General features: G+C 66.5%; 2 protein-coding genes across 5 annotated transcripts; one reads left to right on the top strand and one right to left on the bottom strand.

Annotated features, from left to right (window-relative positions):
• Nucleotides 1-642: 642 nt before the first annotated feature.
• On the top strand, nt 643-6,986 carry CCDC157 (coiled-coil domain containing 157). 4 transcript variants are annotated; one of them, XM_040577085.1, is made up of 10 exons: nt 643-973; nt 1,677-1,848; nt 2,816-3,485; nt 4,078-4,155; nt 4,502-4,692; nt 4,858-5,034; nt 5,124-5,292; nt 5,812-5,951; nt 6,482-6,543; nt 6,627-6,986. In XM_040577085.1, the coding sequence occupies exons 1-10, from the start codon at nt 726-728 to the stop codon at nt 6,874-6,876; spliced, it is 2,157 nt and encodes a 718-aa protein (XP_040433019.1). In that variant the 5' UTR covers nt 643-725; the 3' UTR covers nt 6,877-6,986. The 4 variants fall into 4 exon arrangements, with proteins under 4 accessions (XP_040433019.1, XP_040433018.1, XP_040433020.1 ...); XM_040577084.1 differs by having other exon boundaries at nt 6,415-6,543; XM_040577086.1 differs by lacking the exon at nt 6,482-6,543.
• An 802-nt stretch (nt 6,987-7,788) lies between these two features.
• On the bottom strand, nt 7,789-11,408 carry RNF215 (ring finger protein 215). Its single transcript, XM_040577090.1, has 10 exons — nt 11,157-11,408; nt 10,732-10,860; nt 10,563-10,634; nt 10,395-10,480; nt 9,917-9,971; nt 9,496-9,600; nt 9,230-9,346; nt 9,016-9,153; nt 8,692-8,794; nt 7,789-8,540 (listed from the first exon to the last, which is right to left on the bottom strand). Exons 1-10 carry the CDS (start codon nt 11,391-11,393, stop codon nt 8,518-8,520), a joined length of 1,065 nt encoding a protein of 354 aa, XP_040433024.1. The 5' UTR covers nt 11,394-11,408; the 3' UTR covers nt 7,789-8,517.
• Nucleotides 11,409-11,680: the final 272 nt, after the last annotated feature.

Here is an 11,680-nt window from a genome sequence, read left to right as displayed (position 1 = left end):
GGCGTTGCCATGGCAGCGGGCGCGGCGCGAAGCCGCGGCCCGGGCCCGGCCCCCGCAGGGCCCCGCTCGCCGGGCGCCCCCCGGCCCTCAGCGCCCGCAGCGCCCCGCGGTGCCCCCGACCCCCCCGGGGCCAAGCGAGGCGCCCCCGCACGCCTTCCCCCTTGAAGCCTCCAGTTGTGGGGACGTGGGGCTGGGACCCCCCCCTCCCCCTCCCCCGGGATCTCCTCTGACACCCCCACCCTCTGACACCCCCACTCCCTGACACCCACCCCCTGGGACCCCCATCCCCTGGCACCCCACTCCCCTGGCATCCACCCCCTTGACACCCCGCCACCCCCTGAACCCCCCCCGACACCCCTACCCCCCCCCCCCGACACCTCCATCCCCTGACACCCACCCCCTTGACACCCCGCCACCCCCTGACACCTCCACCCCCTGACATCCACCCCCTGGGCCCCCCCAACCCCTGACAACCACCCCCTAGCACCCCCATCCCCTGACACCCCACCACCCCCTGGCACCCACCCCCGACAACCCCCCCCCCGGCACCCCACTACCCCCTGACACCCCCACTCCCTGACACCCACCCCCTAGGACCCCCATCCCCTGACACCCCCGCCCCCTGACACCTCCAGCCCCCCGGCACCCACCACCCACCCATCACCCGTCCCCAGTGCCACCCACATCAGCCTCAGTCCGTCCGTCCGTCCGTCCGTCCGTGCGGCATGGCGCACCTCCTGGGCCACCCCGGCTGCATGGCGAGCCTGCGGGCCGACCTGCGGGACCTGCAGGGAGCCATCGCCGACGTCGCCTCCCGGGCCGGCCCCACGCGCTTCCCCTCCTGGAAGTTCCCCGATAAAGTGTCCTGCGAGCTGGACCTGGCGGCGCTGCTGGAGCGGTACGGCTACACCGAAGGTGACCCCGAATTCAGCCAGCACGCCCATGTGGTGCTGCTGGAGCTGGTGATAGACAGGTGAGAGGGCACGGCCGGCACGAAGCATCCCTCCGAAAGCGGCTCCTTTGGACCCCTTCTCTTCGCACGTCTCTGCTGCGGGATTCGTGCTCGAGCTCAGCCCGTCCACGCCAAGTCTTAAAACTTGTGCAGAGCTCAGAGGCACCAGCACAAACGCCGTCTGTGCTGCTGCTGCCCCACAGGGGAGGGGGAGCCGGGAGCCAAGGGCACCGGGGCAGGCTTGTATAATTACCCCCCAAACCTTAGAGAGCCTCAGACACAGCCATGCTATGAGTCTGGGAGGCAAAAGTGCCTTTTGCAATCGGGGTGAAATAGATAGGACTCAGTTTTAAAGACGACCCGTGCCCACAGAGCTGTCTCTGGGTATTTGGCCCTAACAATTCGGGTTTGATACTGGCAGTGAGTGCCCCAAAACTTTAGGGAGAGCCTACATGCAGCCCCTTGGAACTGCAAGCACCCTGGCAGTGCAGGAGGATTTAACCCCACCAAACCTTGCTCCAGGGAGTCATCAGCCCCGAGGAGGGGGTCACGCGAGCGCTGCTATCCAGCCTCCTTTGCCAGACTTGGTCCGGGGGACGGGGAAGGAAGACAAATCTTTTGTCGCTGCAGCAGCGCTTCAGGCTCACCGCTCTGCTAAGTGCTGCGGGCACGTTCCCTGTTACAAATATTCTATTGTTCTGAGAGACGTTTCATTTCCATGAAGGCTGCTGCTGCTGCTCCAGAGCTTCACGGGCTACGCAGAAAACCTGCTCAGCGAGCGAGCCGTGCCCCCGGCGCAGGCAGTGGGACCCTGCATGTCCGCGGGGCTGACGGTGAGGAGGTACTGGCACAGCATGCTGCGACTGGGGGCCTTCTACCAGCAGCTCCTGACCGAGGTGGGACATACGGGGGCGTGCGGGCACCTTGAGCCGAGTGCAGGGCTCACAGCAATGGCCTCAGCGCCCCCACAATTTGGAAGATCCCCCCAGGCACGCACGTGGCACGGGGCTGGGGTCGTGGTCCTTCTCTGGGACACTGTGATATGTGTGGTGGCCGTGCCAGATGTGCTCCCTGCTCGTGACCCCCCCCGGTGCTGACCCAGGTGTCGAATGGGACACGTCTGTCCCACGCTGTCCCCTCCCTGCCTGCCTCCTCTCCTCTAACCACTGCTCCCAGCCGTGCTGCTGCTCCCGTCCTCCTCCAGGCTTCCACCAGGATTTTGGCATGGGCGAGCCCGACTGCCCTTATTTTTTGGACAAACACTCTCCTCCTGCCGGCGTGCTGCCCCTTGTGCTGGCTCCAATCGGTGAACTGAATTTCGGCAAAAATACTTTGCCCTGCATTTTGTTTTCCAAATGATTCCTCTCGTGGCATAGTCTCAGAGCAAAGGCAGAGTGTTCACCTGGCGTAAGCAGGGGACAGGGCAGCGGGGTGTGGAAGAAGGGGAAATAACAGAAATGGAAGCCAGGGAGCACATTTTGCTGCAGAGGCTTTCTGTTGTGAAGCCACAGCTCCACTACACGAGCAGTGGCCAGAAAGCTACCTGGGAGCTTGAGAAATTCAGTCCCTTGGTGTCAGGGGAGTGCCGGGGGCAGCCCGTGCTGTGCGTGAGGATCATTTGGCTTTTAGCCATTTGCTTTGGTTGTAACAGAGCGCAGCAGGGAACCCCAAGCACTTGGTGGCTCTGTCCTCCAGCAAGCTCTGGGAGCGCCTCTTCTCCCAAGAGAAGGGCTCGCTGCCCTCACGGCTTCTTGCCTGCCCTGTCCCCGTCCTTCGTCCCTCTGGGTTTGTCTCTCCCGGACTGTTTGCAGCCAGCGTGGTTTGATCTGGGCTCCACGTTTTGTTCTGTGCTCTCTCCGCCAGAAAAAGGCTTGCAGGAGGGATATCCCCATGCTGCAATCCACCCCCGAGGCTGGGAAAACGGAGGAGCGCTTCCAGCCCTGCTTGCCAGCCATTTCGGAGCCGAGCACGTCCCCAGGTGCTGCCCAGTGCAGCTCCCTGTGCCTGCGGCAGGCTGCCAGCAACGCCTCGGGCAGCACCGCCGAGAGCGGCCGCAGCATCCCCATGCGGGCAGCGGCGCCGTCCCCAGCACCCTGCGACGCCTGTGCCAGCGCCCAGGCCAGCCTGCGCCAGGTGGGCGAAGCCATCACCAGCATCTGCCAGAGCCACAACATCCCCTCGGCTCTCAGCAGGTTCCAGGAGGTGGTGGTGGAGACCACGGGGAGAAGGACGCTCTCTGCAACCGACGTGAAATCCTGGGCCGCGGAGCAAAGCAAGGACCTCTCGCGCATCAGCAAACACCTCCGCGCGCTGCTGGAGCTGGTCGACCCTCTGAAATCTGAGCTGGCGGAGTCGAAGAAGCAGAGGGACGAGCTGCAGAAGCAGGTTGAGGACTTCGCCCGGCTGCTTCAGGCGGAGAAGGAGACCCAAGTGCAGCGGAGGAAGGAGGCTGAGCAGAGCCTGGAAGTAAAGAACAAGGAGTATTTGGAGGCTGTTGCCAGGCTGGAGCGGGACAAGGACGACCTACGGAGAGGTACAGTGCTGTGCCCCGCAGGCCCGTGGGTATTTGCAGAAGCAGGCAGTCCACGGTCAAATCTCAGTCCCAGCACCGTGAATGAAGCTTTTGCCACTAGTTTTGGGCGGCTCAAATGTCACCAGTGCTGAGCTTTTAGCTGCTGAGCTTTCAGGTCCCTTCCATGGCTGACACAAGGGTAGGAGCTCTGCAGACTTAACCTGGCCATGGAAATCCCACTTTTATCTGTGCCAGCAGCTCCTGGGGCTCCCCCGGAGCAGGTGAGGGCTGGTGCACTGGCATTGCTGCCTGTCCTGATGCCCTCATCCTCTCCCGGCTTCTTCTGCTGCTTTCCCCTTCCCATCATCTCACTTCCCACTCTCTGTGCCCCGTCTCTGCAGCATCTCACGTGCCGGTGGCTGCTCTCCACCGTGAGACAAACCCCGGCGGTGGGAGCCGGTTGTCCCCGGCCTCTCACTGCCTCCTCGCTGCTGAAGCACAGCCCGATGCAACTACTGGGTGAAAAGTGCCTTGGTGCTGTGGTTTGCTGCCACCTTCTTTTAGTTTCTTTGAGGAGCTGTTTAACGTTTAATGGTCTTCTGCACCGATTTAGGAGCTGCTCTGCTGGAAGAACAAATCTGCGTCTTAAAGGAAGCGCTGGCTGCCAAGCAGGCTGCTCTGCAGGAGCTGGGTAAGGACCCCTGGGGCTCACCCAGCTGCCACCTCTCTCCCCGAGTCTGGCTCTGATCTCACCGCGTGTTTTACACCCGTGTAACTCCCAGCTCCCCCAGAACCAGCTGGGTGTAGGCCTGGTGGGAACGGGAGGACGTAGCCTCCTGCGCTGCAGTGCCCAAACAGCATCCAGCGCCCAGGTGCTGGCTGAGGTTCGGGGGTTCCCTGGGACACCAAGAGCACAGCTCTGTCACCAGGCCTCGCCGGCACCTGCAGAAGCTGTAGGGCCCCTAAAGGCACCGCCCGGGCTGGGAGCAGCTCCCCCTCCTGCCCAGCTGGGGTCCATGGTGCTGTTGCCCCCCCAGAGGCGACCAAGAAGAGCTTGCTGGAGGACCTGAGGACCACGATGGTGGCCAGGAGCCGGGTGCTGGAGCTGGAGGAAGAGGTGCGGCTGCTCACCGGCCAGAGGGAGAGCCTGGGCCAGGAGCTGAGCGCGGTCACCACCCAGCTGGAGAAGGAGAAGGCCAAGGTGGAGAGCATGCTGAGGCACAAAGAGGTACGGCTGCTGCTCTCCGGAGCTGCTCTGCGGCCCCGCTGCTGCTCAGCTGCAGCCACCTCCCCTCATCGCCGCGGTGGCGCTTCCCCGTGGCTCCAGTGCTGGCGCCAGGGCAGCAGAGAGCCGCTGCAGCCGCAGCCCCTGCAGGCTCGCCTCCCTGTGCAGTCCCTGCAGGCCAAGCAGAGCGCCCTGCTGCAGCAGCTGGACAGCCTGGACCAGGAGCGCGAGGAGCTGCAAGCCAGCCTGGGGGAGGCCGAGGAGGACAGGGCCCGGCTGGCGGAGCAGCTGGAGGAGAGCCGGGAGCAGCGGGAGCAGAGCGGGCACCAGCTCCGGGAGCAGCAGGTACCCAGCAGGCGGCAGGGGGAGCAGCTGGCAACCCTCCTGAGAGGGTGCTCACGAAACTCATCCCCTGCCCTTGCTCTGCCCCCCAGGAGCTGCTGGACACGCTGCAGCAGGAGAAGCTGAGCCTGGAGCAGTCCATCTCCGAGCTGCGTGAGAACGTTTCCAGGCTGGAGAAGCAGGCACAGGAGCTGAAGGAGCGGGAAAAGCTCCTGGTGTTCTTCCCCGAGCTCCACGTCCCCGTTGAGACGCAGTTTGAGAGTAAGGGGGAGGGCGGCAGGCAGCAACGCCTGCTTCTGCTGCAGCGGGCTTGCACCTCCAGGGTCTCCTGGAGCTCGCAGGGATCCTATCGGCCCTGGGTGCATCGGCATCATTCCTGTACCAGTTTCTCCTCCTGACACGAGCCAGCTGCAGTCAGGAAGGGCTCAGTCCCTGGGCTGTGCTAAGCTGCTGCCATCTTAACCCCATTCCCTAGGTGGGTGCCGTTTGTCCCACCTCAGGGACAGAAGCAGGGTCGGGGCATGGGCTCGGACATGGCTCTGTTTGTCCTTGCCGATTCAGCCGGCAGGTCTGGGACCCAGCCACCACCTCCGGAGTTGTGCTGGTGCTCCCAGGTTCGGGAAGGCTCATTTCTAGCGGACACCACCCCGCTCGAGTGGGAGGAGAGAGCGAGTGGTCCTGAGCTGTTGGGACGGGCTCCGCTGCCAGCACCTCGGAGCGGGCTGCAGGCGGCGTGCTGAGCTCGGGCCCTCGCTGCAAGGGGCCGCGTTTTGTTTGCAGGCACCGGGAACATCACCGAGGACATGGAGAAGCAGCTGCAGGCCAACGACGTCAGGATCGGCGTGCTGGAGCAGGAGAACGCGCGGCTCAGGGCCGCGCTGGCCAAGGTGAAGGCGGCTGCTCGGCAGGGCGTGCTGCAGGTGAGGCTGCGTCCAAGTCGGGGCTGGGAGCCGGCAGGAGAGGGGCGCACGTGCTGGTGGGGCACCGCGTGCCCCAGGACCACCCTGCAGACCCTGCCCTGTGCCCTACGGGGACCGGATCCCTCGCTGTACCCTTGCAGGGGGTAAAGCAGAAAAGGCTCCCGGTAGCGGAAGGCCGCGGTGCTCCCTGCAGCTCTGCAGCTGCTTCCCCAGCCTGCACAGGGCTGAGCTGGAGACACCCCCCCCCCCCAGCTCCTGCTTTTGGGGTGTGCCCACCCTGGAAGGGCCAGAGCCTGGGCTCTGCGTGTCCCCGGAGGTCAGTCTGGTGGTTAACTGGTGCCAGCAGGGGAAAGCTGCGTTGCCGAGGCCCCCTGCTTTGGTTTCCAGCTCCCTTACATCAGCCCCGCCGTGGCTGTTGTGCCACCGCGTCACCACCACTGAGCTGGCCGTGGCACCCACGCAGGGCAGAGGCCAAGATACCCGACCGCGGAGCCGAACGCAGGAGGTTTCACCCCCCTTCTCTCCTCCAGCTTGTCCCACAGCCCCAGCTGTGGACTCAGCTCAGCAGCCAGCGTGGCGGGGAGGCCGCAGGGTGAGTAGGAGCCCGGAGGACGGTGCTGGGGAGCTTCCCACTTCTTCCTCCCCTCCAACCTCTTCTGCTTCTCCCCTCTGCAGGCCTCCAAGCAGCCAAGGCAGCGGGGACGGTGCAGGGGCACGCGGCGGAGCCACGAGCAGGGCCCGGCAGCGACCTCCTGGCAGCCGGCGGCCAAAGCCGCTCTCGGCAGAACCCACAGGCGAGGCCGGACCCTGCCTCTTGCTGCCAGCCCGGGGCCTGCTGCTGGCTCCCGAGCCCCGAGGGAGCGGCAGCGCTGCCGGAGGAGCGCGCCCCTTCTCCTCGCACCGCACCAGCGCCCACCGCAAATAGATGCGCGGGGGAATCAGGCAGAACTGAAGCGTTAACGAGCAGCGCGCAGCTGCTCACCCTTCCCTGTAGGACCTCGTTACCTGTTGCAAACACGAAGGCACGTTCCCTTGGGAAGCCTGGTCTGCCTCCCCATCGCTCCGAGCCCGAGGGGCAGCGTCATGCGGCGGTGTAGGGAGCCTGGGGAGCGGTCCCGTGGCAGCTGGGAGGCGGCACCGAGGCTAACAGCTGGCTGCCGGCTGTTGCTTCACCTTGTTTTCGGCAGGATGGCTGCCGCAACGAACCTGTTTGTGTGGTTTCCCCTGTTGTCCCTCTCCGTTGGGCAACGCTGCGGCTTTTGATAAAGCAGGAGGCAGCGGGGCCCTGTGGGCTGGGCTGGCACATCCCGCGTTCATCTCCTGCAGCACAGGGGCCCTGGGAAGAGCCCCTCTGTAGCGGTGGCTTTGGGGACCGGGGTGGGTCTGGTACAAGCACCGCTGGCAGCCAGGGGACCGACCAGCACCCAGGCGAGGAGGCCTGGCAGGGGAAATGATCCCTGGCGTGCAGACCTGGCTCCGAACAATCAGCCGAGCAGGGCCGGCGACATTCCTGGGTGCTGGAACTCGGTCGCCCACGGCCAAGCCGCTGCTGCAATCCCTGGCACAGCTCTGATCCCGGCTAACTCGCAGTCACCTGCGCCACGCCTGGGCACGGCTCGGCTCAGCTCGGGCCAGGAACCGCTCCCAAGAGGCGGCTGGGAGGCAGCCAGGCGGCTCTGAAGAGGACTTACAGGCAGAGCTGGCCTCGGGACAAGGGGAGTCGGAGCCGTGCTTAGCTCGCCAGCACAGCCGCAGCCTGGGAGAGCGCTCCCGCGGCGGCGACGAGCGGTCGGAGGGGCCAGGGACCGCGCAACACAAGACACAGCAGCCCCGCAGCCTCTCCTAGCTGTGTTTAATAGGGACGGACGTGGGCAGTGCTGCGGCTGCCAGGAGGAGCTGGAGCCACGTGGGGCTCACGGCGAGTCCCCGGACCCCGCAGCACACCCCGTGTTCAGTCTCTGCAGCTAACTCGTGCCGTCCTTTCTAATAAGTTAGTATAAATAAGGCGTTTCCCCCCTCCCGCCCCCCTGCCACGAGCGGCAGGTCCCCGCGCAGCCCTGCCACCTCCGTCCCTGTCCCTTGGCTGTGGCGGAGCTGTCACCCAACGCGTCCCAGGTGCAGGCCTGCTCCCAGCCGTGCCCTGCCATGGCCAGGGGGAAATAAAAAAAGAGACTTAGAAAAATGACTACGAGCAGGGAGAGGGAGCAGCTGGGCCTGCGCCCTCCCCTTCAGGGCCTGCAGACCTCCCCCGATGTCCCCTCCCCATTTACACCCCCGGGTGCCTTCCCCGGTGCCCGTTCCCCCAGCCCCCCACAGTGGCCATCTGGGCTATGCCCAGCCGTGCCCCCCACCCCTCTACTCACGCCAGGCAGGGAGAGCCCCCAAATCCTTCACTCTCCTAAGGGCCAGGCACTGCCCCGTGCTGCCAGGGTGCTGCGAAGGGCACGGCCACGCTGAGCCCGTGCCAGCACCGAGCACAGCTCGCCCAGCGCCTGCCCCGGCCCCTCTCCCCCGTTCTTCCCGGAGCAGCCACGAGTCCGTCCCCGGGGCACGTCCGCCGGGCTGGCTAGCTCTCTCCACAGCAGTTCCCTGGCAGGGAGAAGGATGGAGAGGCGTCACAGGGGGGACGAGGGGCAGAGGACAGCCCTCGCCCCGGTACGAACGTGGCCCCTGGAGGGTGAACCGGGGAGCAGGACGTGCTGGGCGCCCCAGGGCCCCCCGGCCCCGGAGCTGCGCTCACCCAGGATGTTGTGCTTGCAGAGGGGGCAGGTCTGCTGCAGGAGGAGCCAGGGGTCCACGCAGTCCCGGTGAAACTCGTGGGCACACGGCAGCACCCGCAGCCACTGCGGGGAGGGAAGCAGGTGGGAGACGTGAGCCCTGAGGGGCACAGCAACCTCCCCCTGTCACAGGCTGCCCCAGAGAGGGGGACAATCCTCCACCACTCGTCCCCCTGGTGGGGACATCCCAGCCCTGGCAAGCGAGGGGAGGCTCAGCCCCAAGGAACAGAGCAAAGGGGCGGCATTAGCACCAAACCGTCCGTGTGACCGGCCCCACCAGTCCCGACCTGGCTCTTGCAGAACTGGTCCAGGCACACGGCGCAGCTATCTATCTCGCAGGCCCGGCTCTGCAGCGCCTTGCCGGGATGGTACCGCCGCGTCTTCAGGGCCGACAGCCGCCGCCGAATGTGCTGCTTCAGGTCCAGCTGGGGAGGCAGAGCACAACGTGAGGCCCCGGCCACACCGCTCGGGTGCAAAGAGCAGGGAAGGGGGAGGTCCCACCTCGGCATCCCGCTCCGACAGGTCTTGCCGTGACTGCCGCTGCGCCTGCACGATCACCCCCGTGCAGAGGAGCAGAGCAATGAGCAGGATGGTGTTCCAGAGCTGCTGGAGGTACTTCTGCAGGAACAGCACCGCAAGGCACTCAGGGGGGCGAGCGGGAGGCCCCCGCTTCCCTCCCAGCCTGGCTGCGGTGACGCCAGGCACGGCCGTCCTTCCCCGGCCGTGGGGAGCGAGCGTGGGGGCACCCGTGGGTGCTGCTCACGTACCTGGACCTGCGAGCTGTTCTCCCCGGTGCAGATGACACCCTGCCACTCCCCGTAGAGGCCCCCTCGGGAGAGGCCGCAGGTGGACCATAGGGTGAGCGTCACCCCCTGCGAAGAAGGACACCGCGTTGCCACCAGCCCGTGCCAGCGCGCAGCATGGCGCAGGAGGCAGGACTGCAATGCTGAGTGATTTCCACCTGTGGTGTTGCATGCAGAGAGGGAATGAGGAACCACAGGTGGCTGCCAGGTTCCCTGCTCCCACAGAGCCAGTCCTGGGGACACCGAGGCACCAGCAGTTTCACCACCCCTAGTGGAGCTGGCCACTAAATCGCTCCATTGGCCAACAAATGTTGGCTGGGCACAGCTGTGCTCCTGCCCTTGTACCTAAACAGAGGAAGAAGAGGAGGAAGAGGTACCTACGTACCAGGTTCTCCAGCAGCACTGCCTGGTATGTGATCTTGGCTGTAGCTCTGAGACCCCTATGAGCAAGAGGCAAGAAGAGCATCAGCTCTGTGGGTGCAGCAGGATCCAACCCCCTGGGAGCTGGATCCTGGGAGCCCCTTTCCTGCAGGGCACGGGGCCACACCTGGGGAGGAGAGAAGCCTCCTCCAAGCCACGTGTGTGGGAATGGAGGGATGTGCAGGGGAGGTGATGGCAAGGTTCTCTGCCCAGCCCTCTGCACAACCACCCATGTGCCTCAGCCCCGTGCCTCAGTTTCCCCCTCTGCAAAAGCACAGCAGAAGCCCCAGCTCCTGTGCCAGGCTGAGCATGCCAGACACCGCCCCCCCCCCCCCGGGCCCCTTCTGTCCCATCCCTCCTGGTGCTGCACACAAGTGCTGGCCGTGTCCTGCTGCCCTTCAGCAGCCGTTGCACAAATCCGACAGCTTCAGGAGAGCTCTCACCGCAGCAGTGCTCCCAGCAGCCTGGTGACGTTGTCCGAGGACTGGATCACGATGATGGGCTTGGCGAGGAGCTGGGAGACATCCAGCTGCACCGGACAGAAAAGCAACAGCCGTGAGCGGCGCAGGAGAGCATCCGGGGCACTGGCAGGGCTGCCGGGACTCTCCTACCTCTCGGATGGCGTTCTGGTTCAGCGCCAGGATGAGCAGGGCTGATGCCCCAAGCACCAGGGCTCGCTTCATCTGCGGAGACAGAGGGCACAGGGAGCTGGCACTGCCCGAGTCCCTGCCGGGGACCCCAGCAGGTGCCCCGTGGGCTGCTGCAGCCGGGCACGCTCACCTTGCTGACCACGGCGGCAGTGAAGGACTCCTCCTTGGCGCCTCGGGGACCTTCGGCCGGCTCCTCGCCCACGGGCACCACGCCGATCCAGCTGTCTTCAGCGCCGAGTTCGGGCTCTTCATCTCCCACCTGGGGACGCGGCGGCTTCAGGGGCAGGCGCCCGGGGCTCGCGGCACCCCTGAAGCACCCGGGGCACCGGGACAGCCCCGGGGAGGCGCAGGGGGGAGCGGGCAGAGGGGCCCCAATCCCTGCTGCCTCCACATCCCTGCCTGCACCCCCCTGCCCCACAGCCGCCCCCTCGCTGCCTGCCCCAGCCTGCAGCCCCCCCAGCACCCTGCACCCCCCGGTCCCCCCACACCTCCCGGCGCCTCCCACTCGGTGCCCCCCGTACCCCCCCCCCCGAGCTCCCCCCCGGCCCCGCTCACCAGCACCAGCCGCCCGCCGATCACCTCCTCCCGCGGCTCGCCCCGGCCGCCCAGCAGGGCCCCGCGCAGCGTGTAGGAGCCGCCGGGCCCCGCAGCCTCCCCGGCCCCGGCCCCGGCCCCGTTCCCGGCCCCCGGCCCCGCCAGCGCCACCTCGACGCGGGCGGCGGGCGCCGGCCCCGGCCCGGCCCGGCTCAGCGCCAGCAGCGGCGCCAGCAGCGCGGCCCTCAGCGCCGCCATGGCTGCCCCGGGACCCGCACAGCGCCCCTCGCGGGGCGGAGGAGCGCGGGGAGGGGATCACACGGCGATCGCAGGGGCTCACACCGGGGCTCACACCGGGGCTCACACCGGATCACAGCGTGGCTGAGGCTGGAGGCACCTCCGGGCCCAGCCGGTCCCGCCCTGCTGCAGCAGGGCCCCCCCGAGCAGGGGGCCCACGTCCAGGCAGCTTTCGAAGATCTCCCAGGAGGGAGCAAGCTGTGCAGGGCTCTGGCACCACTGAAGAGAGCCTGGCTCTGTCCCCTCTG

The sequence above is a fragment of the Cygnus olor genome, chromosome 17, assembly GCF_009769625.2.
Source record: "Cygnus olor isolate bCygOlo1 chromosome 17, bCygOlo1.pri.v2, whole genome shotgun sequence".
NCBI classification, from domain to species: domain Eukaryota; kingdom Metazoa; phylum Chordata; class Aves; order Anseriformes; family Anatidae; genus Cygnus; species Cygnus olor.
Note: the sequence above shows the minus strand (reverse complement) of the source record. Positions and strands in the feature narration are given on the sequence as shown.

Excerpts from the sequence above, each read along its gene's own strand:
- RNF215 (XM_040577090.1), bottom strand. The coding sequence starts at position 11,393 with ATGGCGGCGCTGAGGGCCGCGCTGCTGGCGCCGCTGCTGGCGCTGAGC. Across the intron at positions 10,861-11,156 it reads TCGGCGGGCGGCTGGTGCTG|GTGGGAGATGAAGAGCCCGA; the intron begins GTGAGCGGGGCC and ends CCGCGTCCCCAG. Across the intron at positions 9,347-9,495 it reads AGAACAGCTCGCAGGTCCAG|AAGTACCTCCAGCAGCTCTG; the intron begins GTACGTGAGCAG and ends CTGTTCCTGCAG.
- CCDC157 (XM_040577084.1), top strand. The coding sequence starts at position 726 with ATGGCGCACCTCCTGGGCCACCCCGGCTGCATGGCGAGCCTGCGGGCC. Across the intron at positions 974-1,676 it reads CTGGAGCTGGTGATAGACAG|GCTGCTGCTGCTGCTCCAGA; the intron begins GTGAGAGGGCAC and ends ATTTCCATGAAG. Across the intron at positions 3,486-4,077 it reads CAAGGACGACCTACGGAGAG|GAGCTGCTCTGCTGGAAGAA; the intron begins GTACAGTGCTGT and ends GCACCGATTTAG.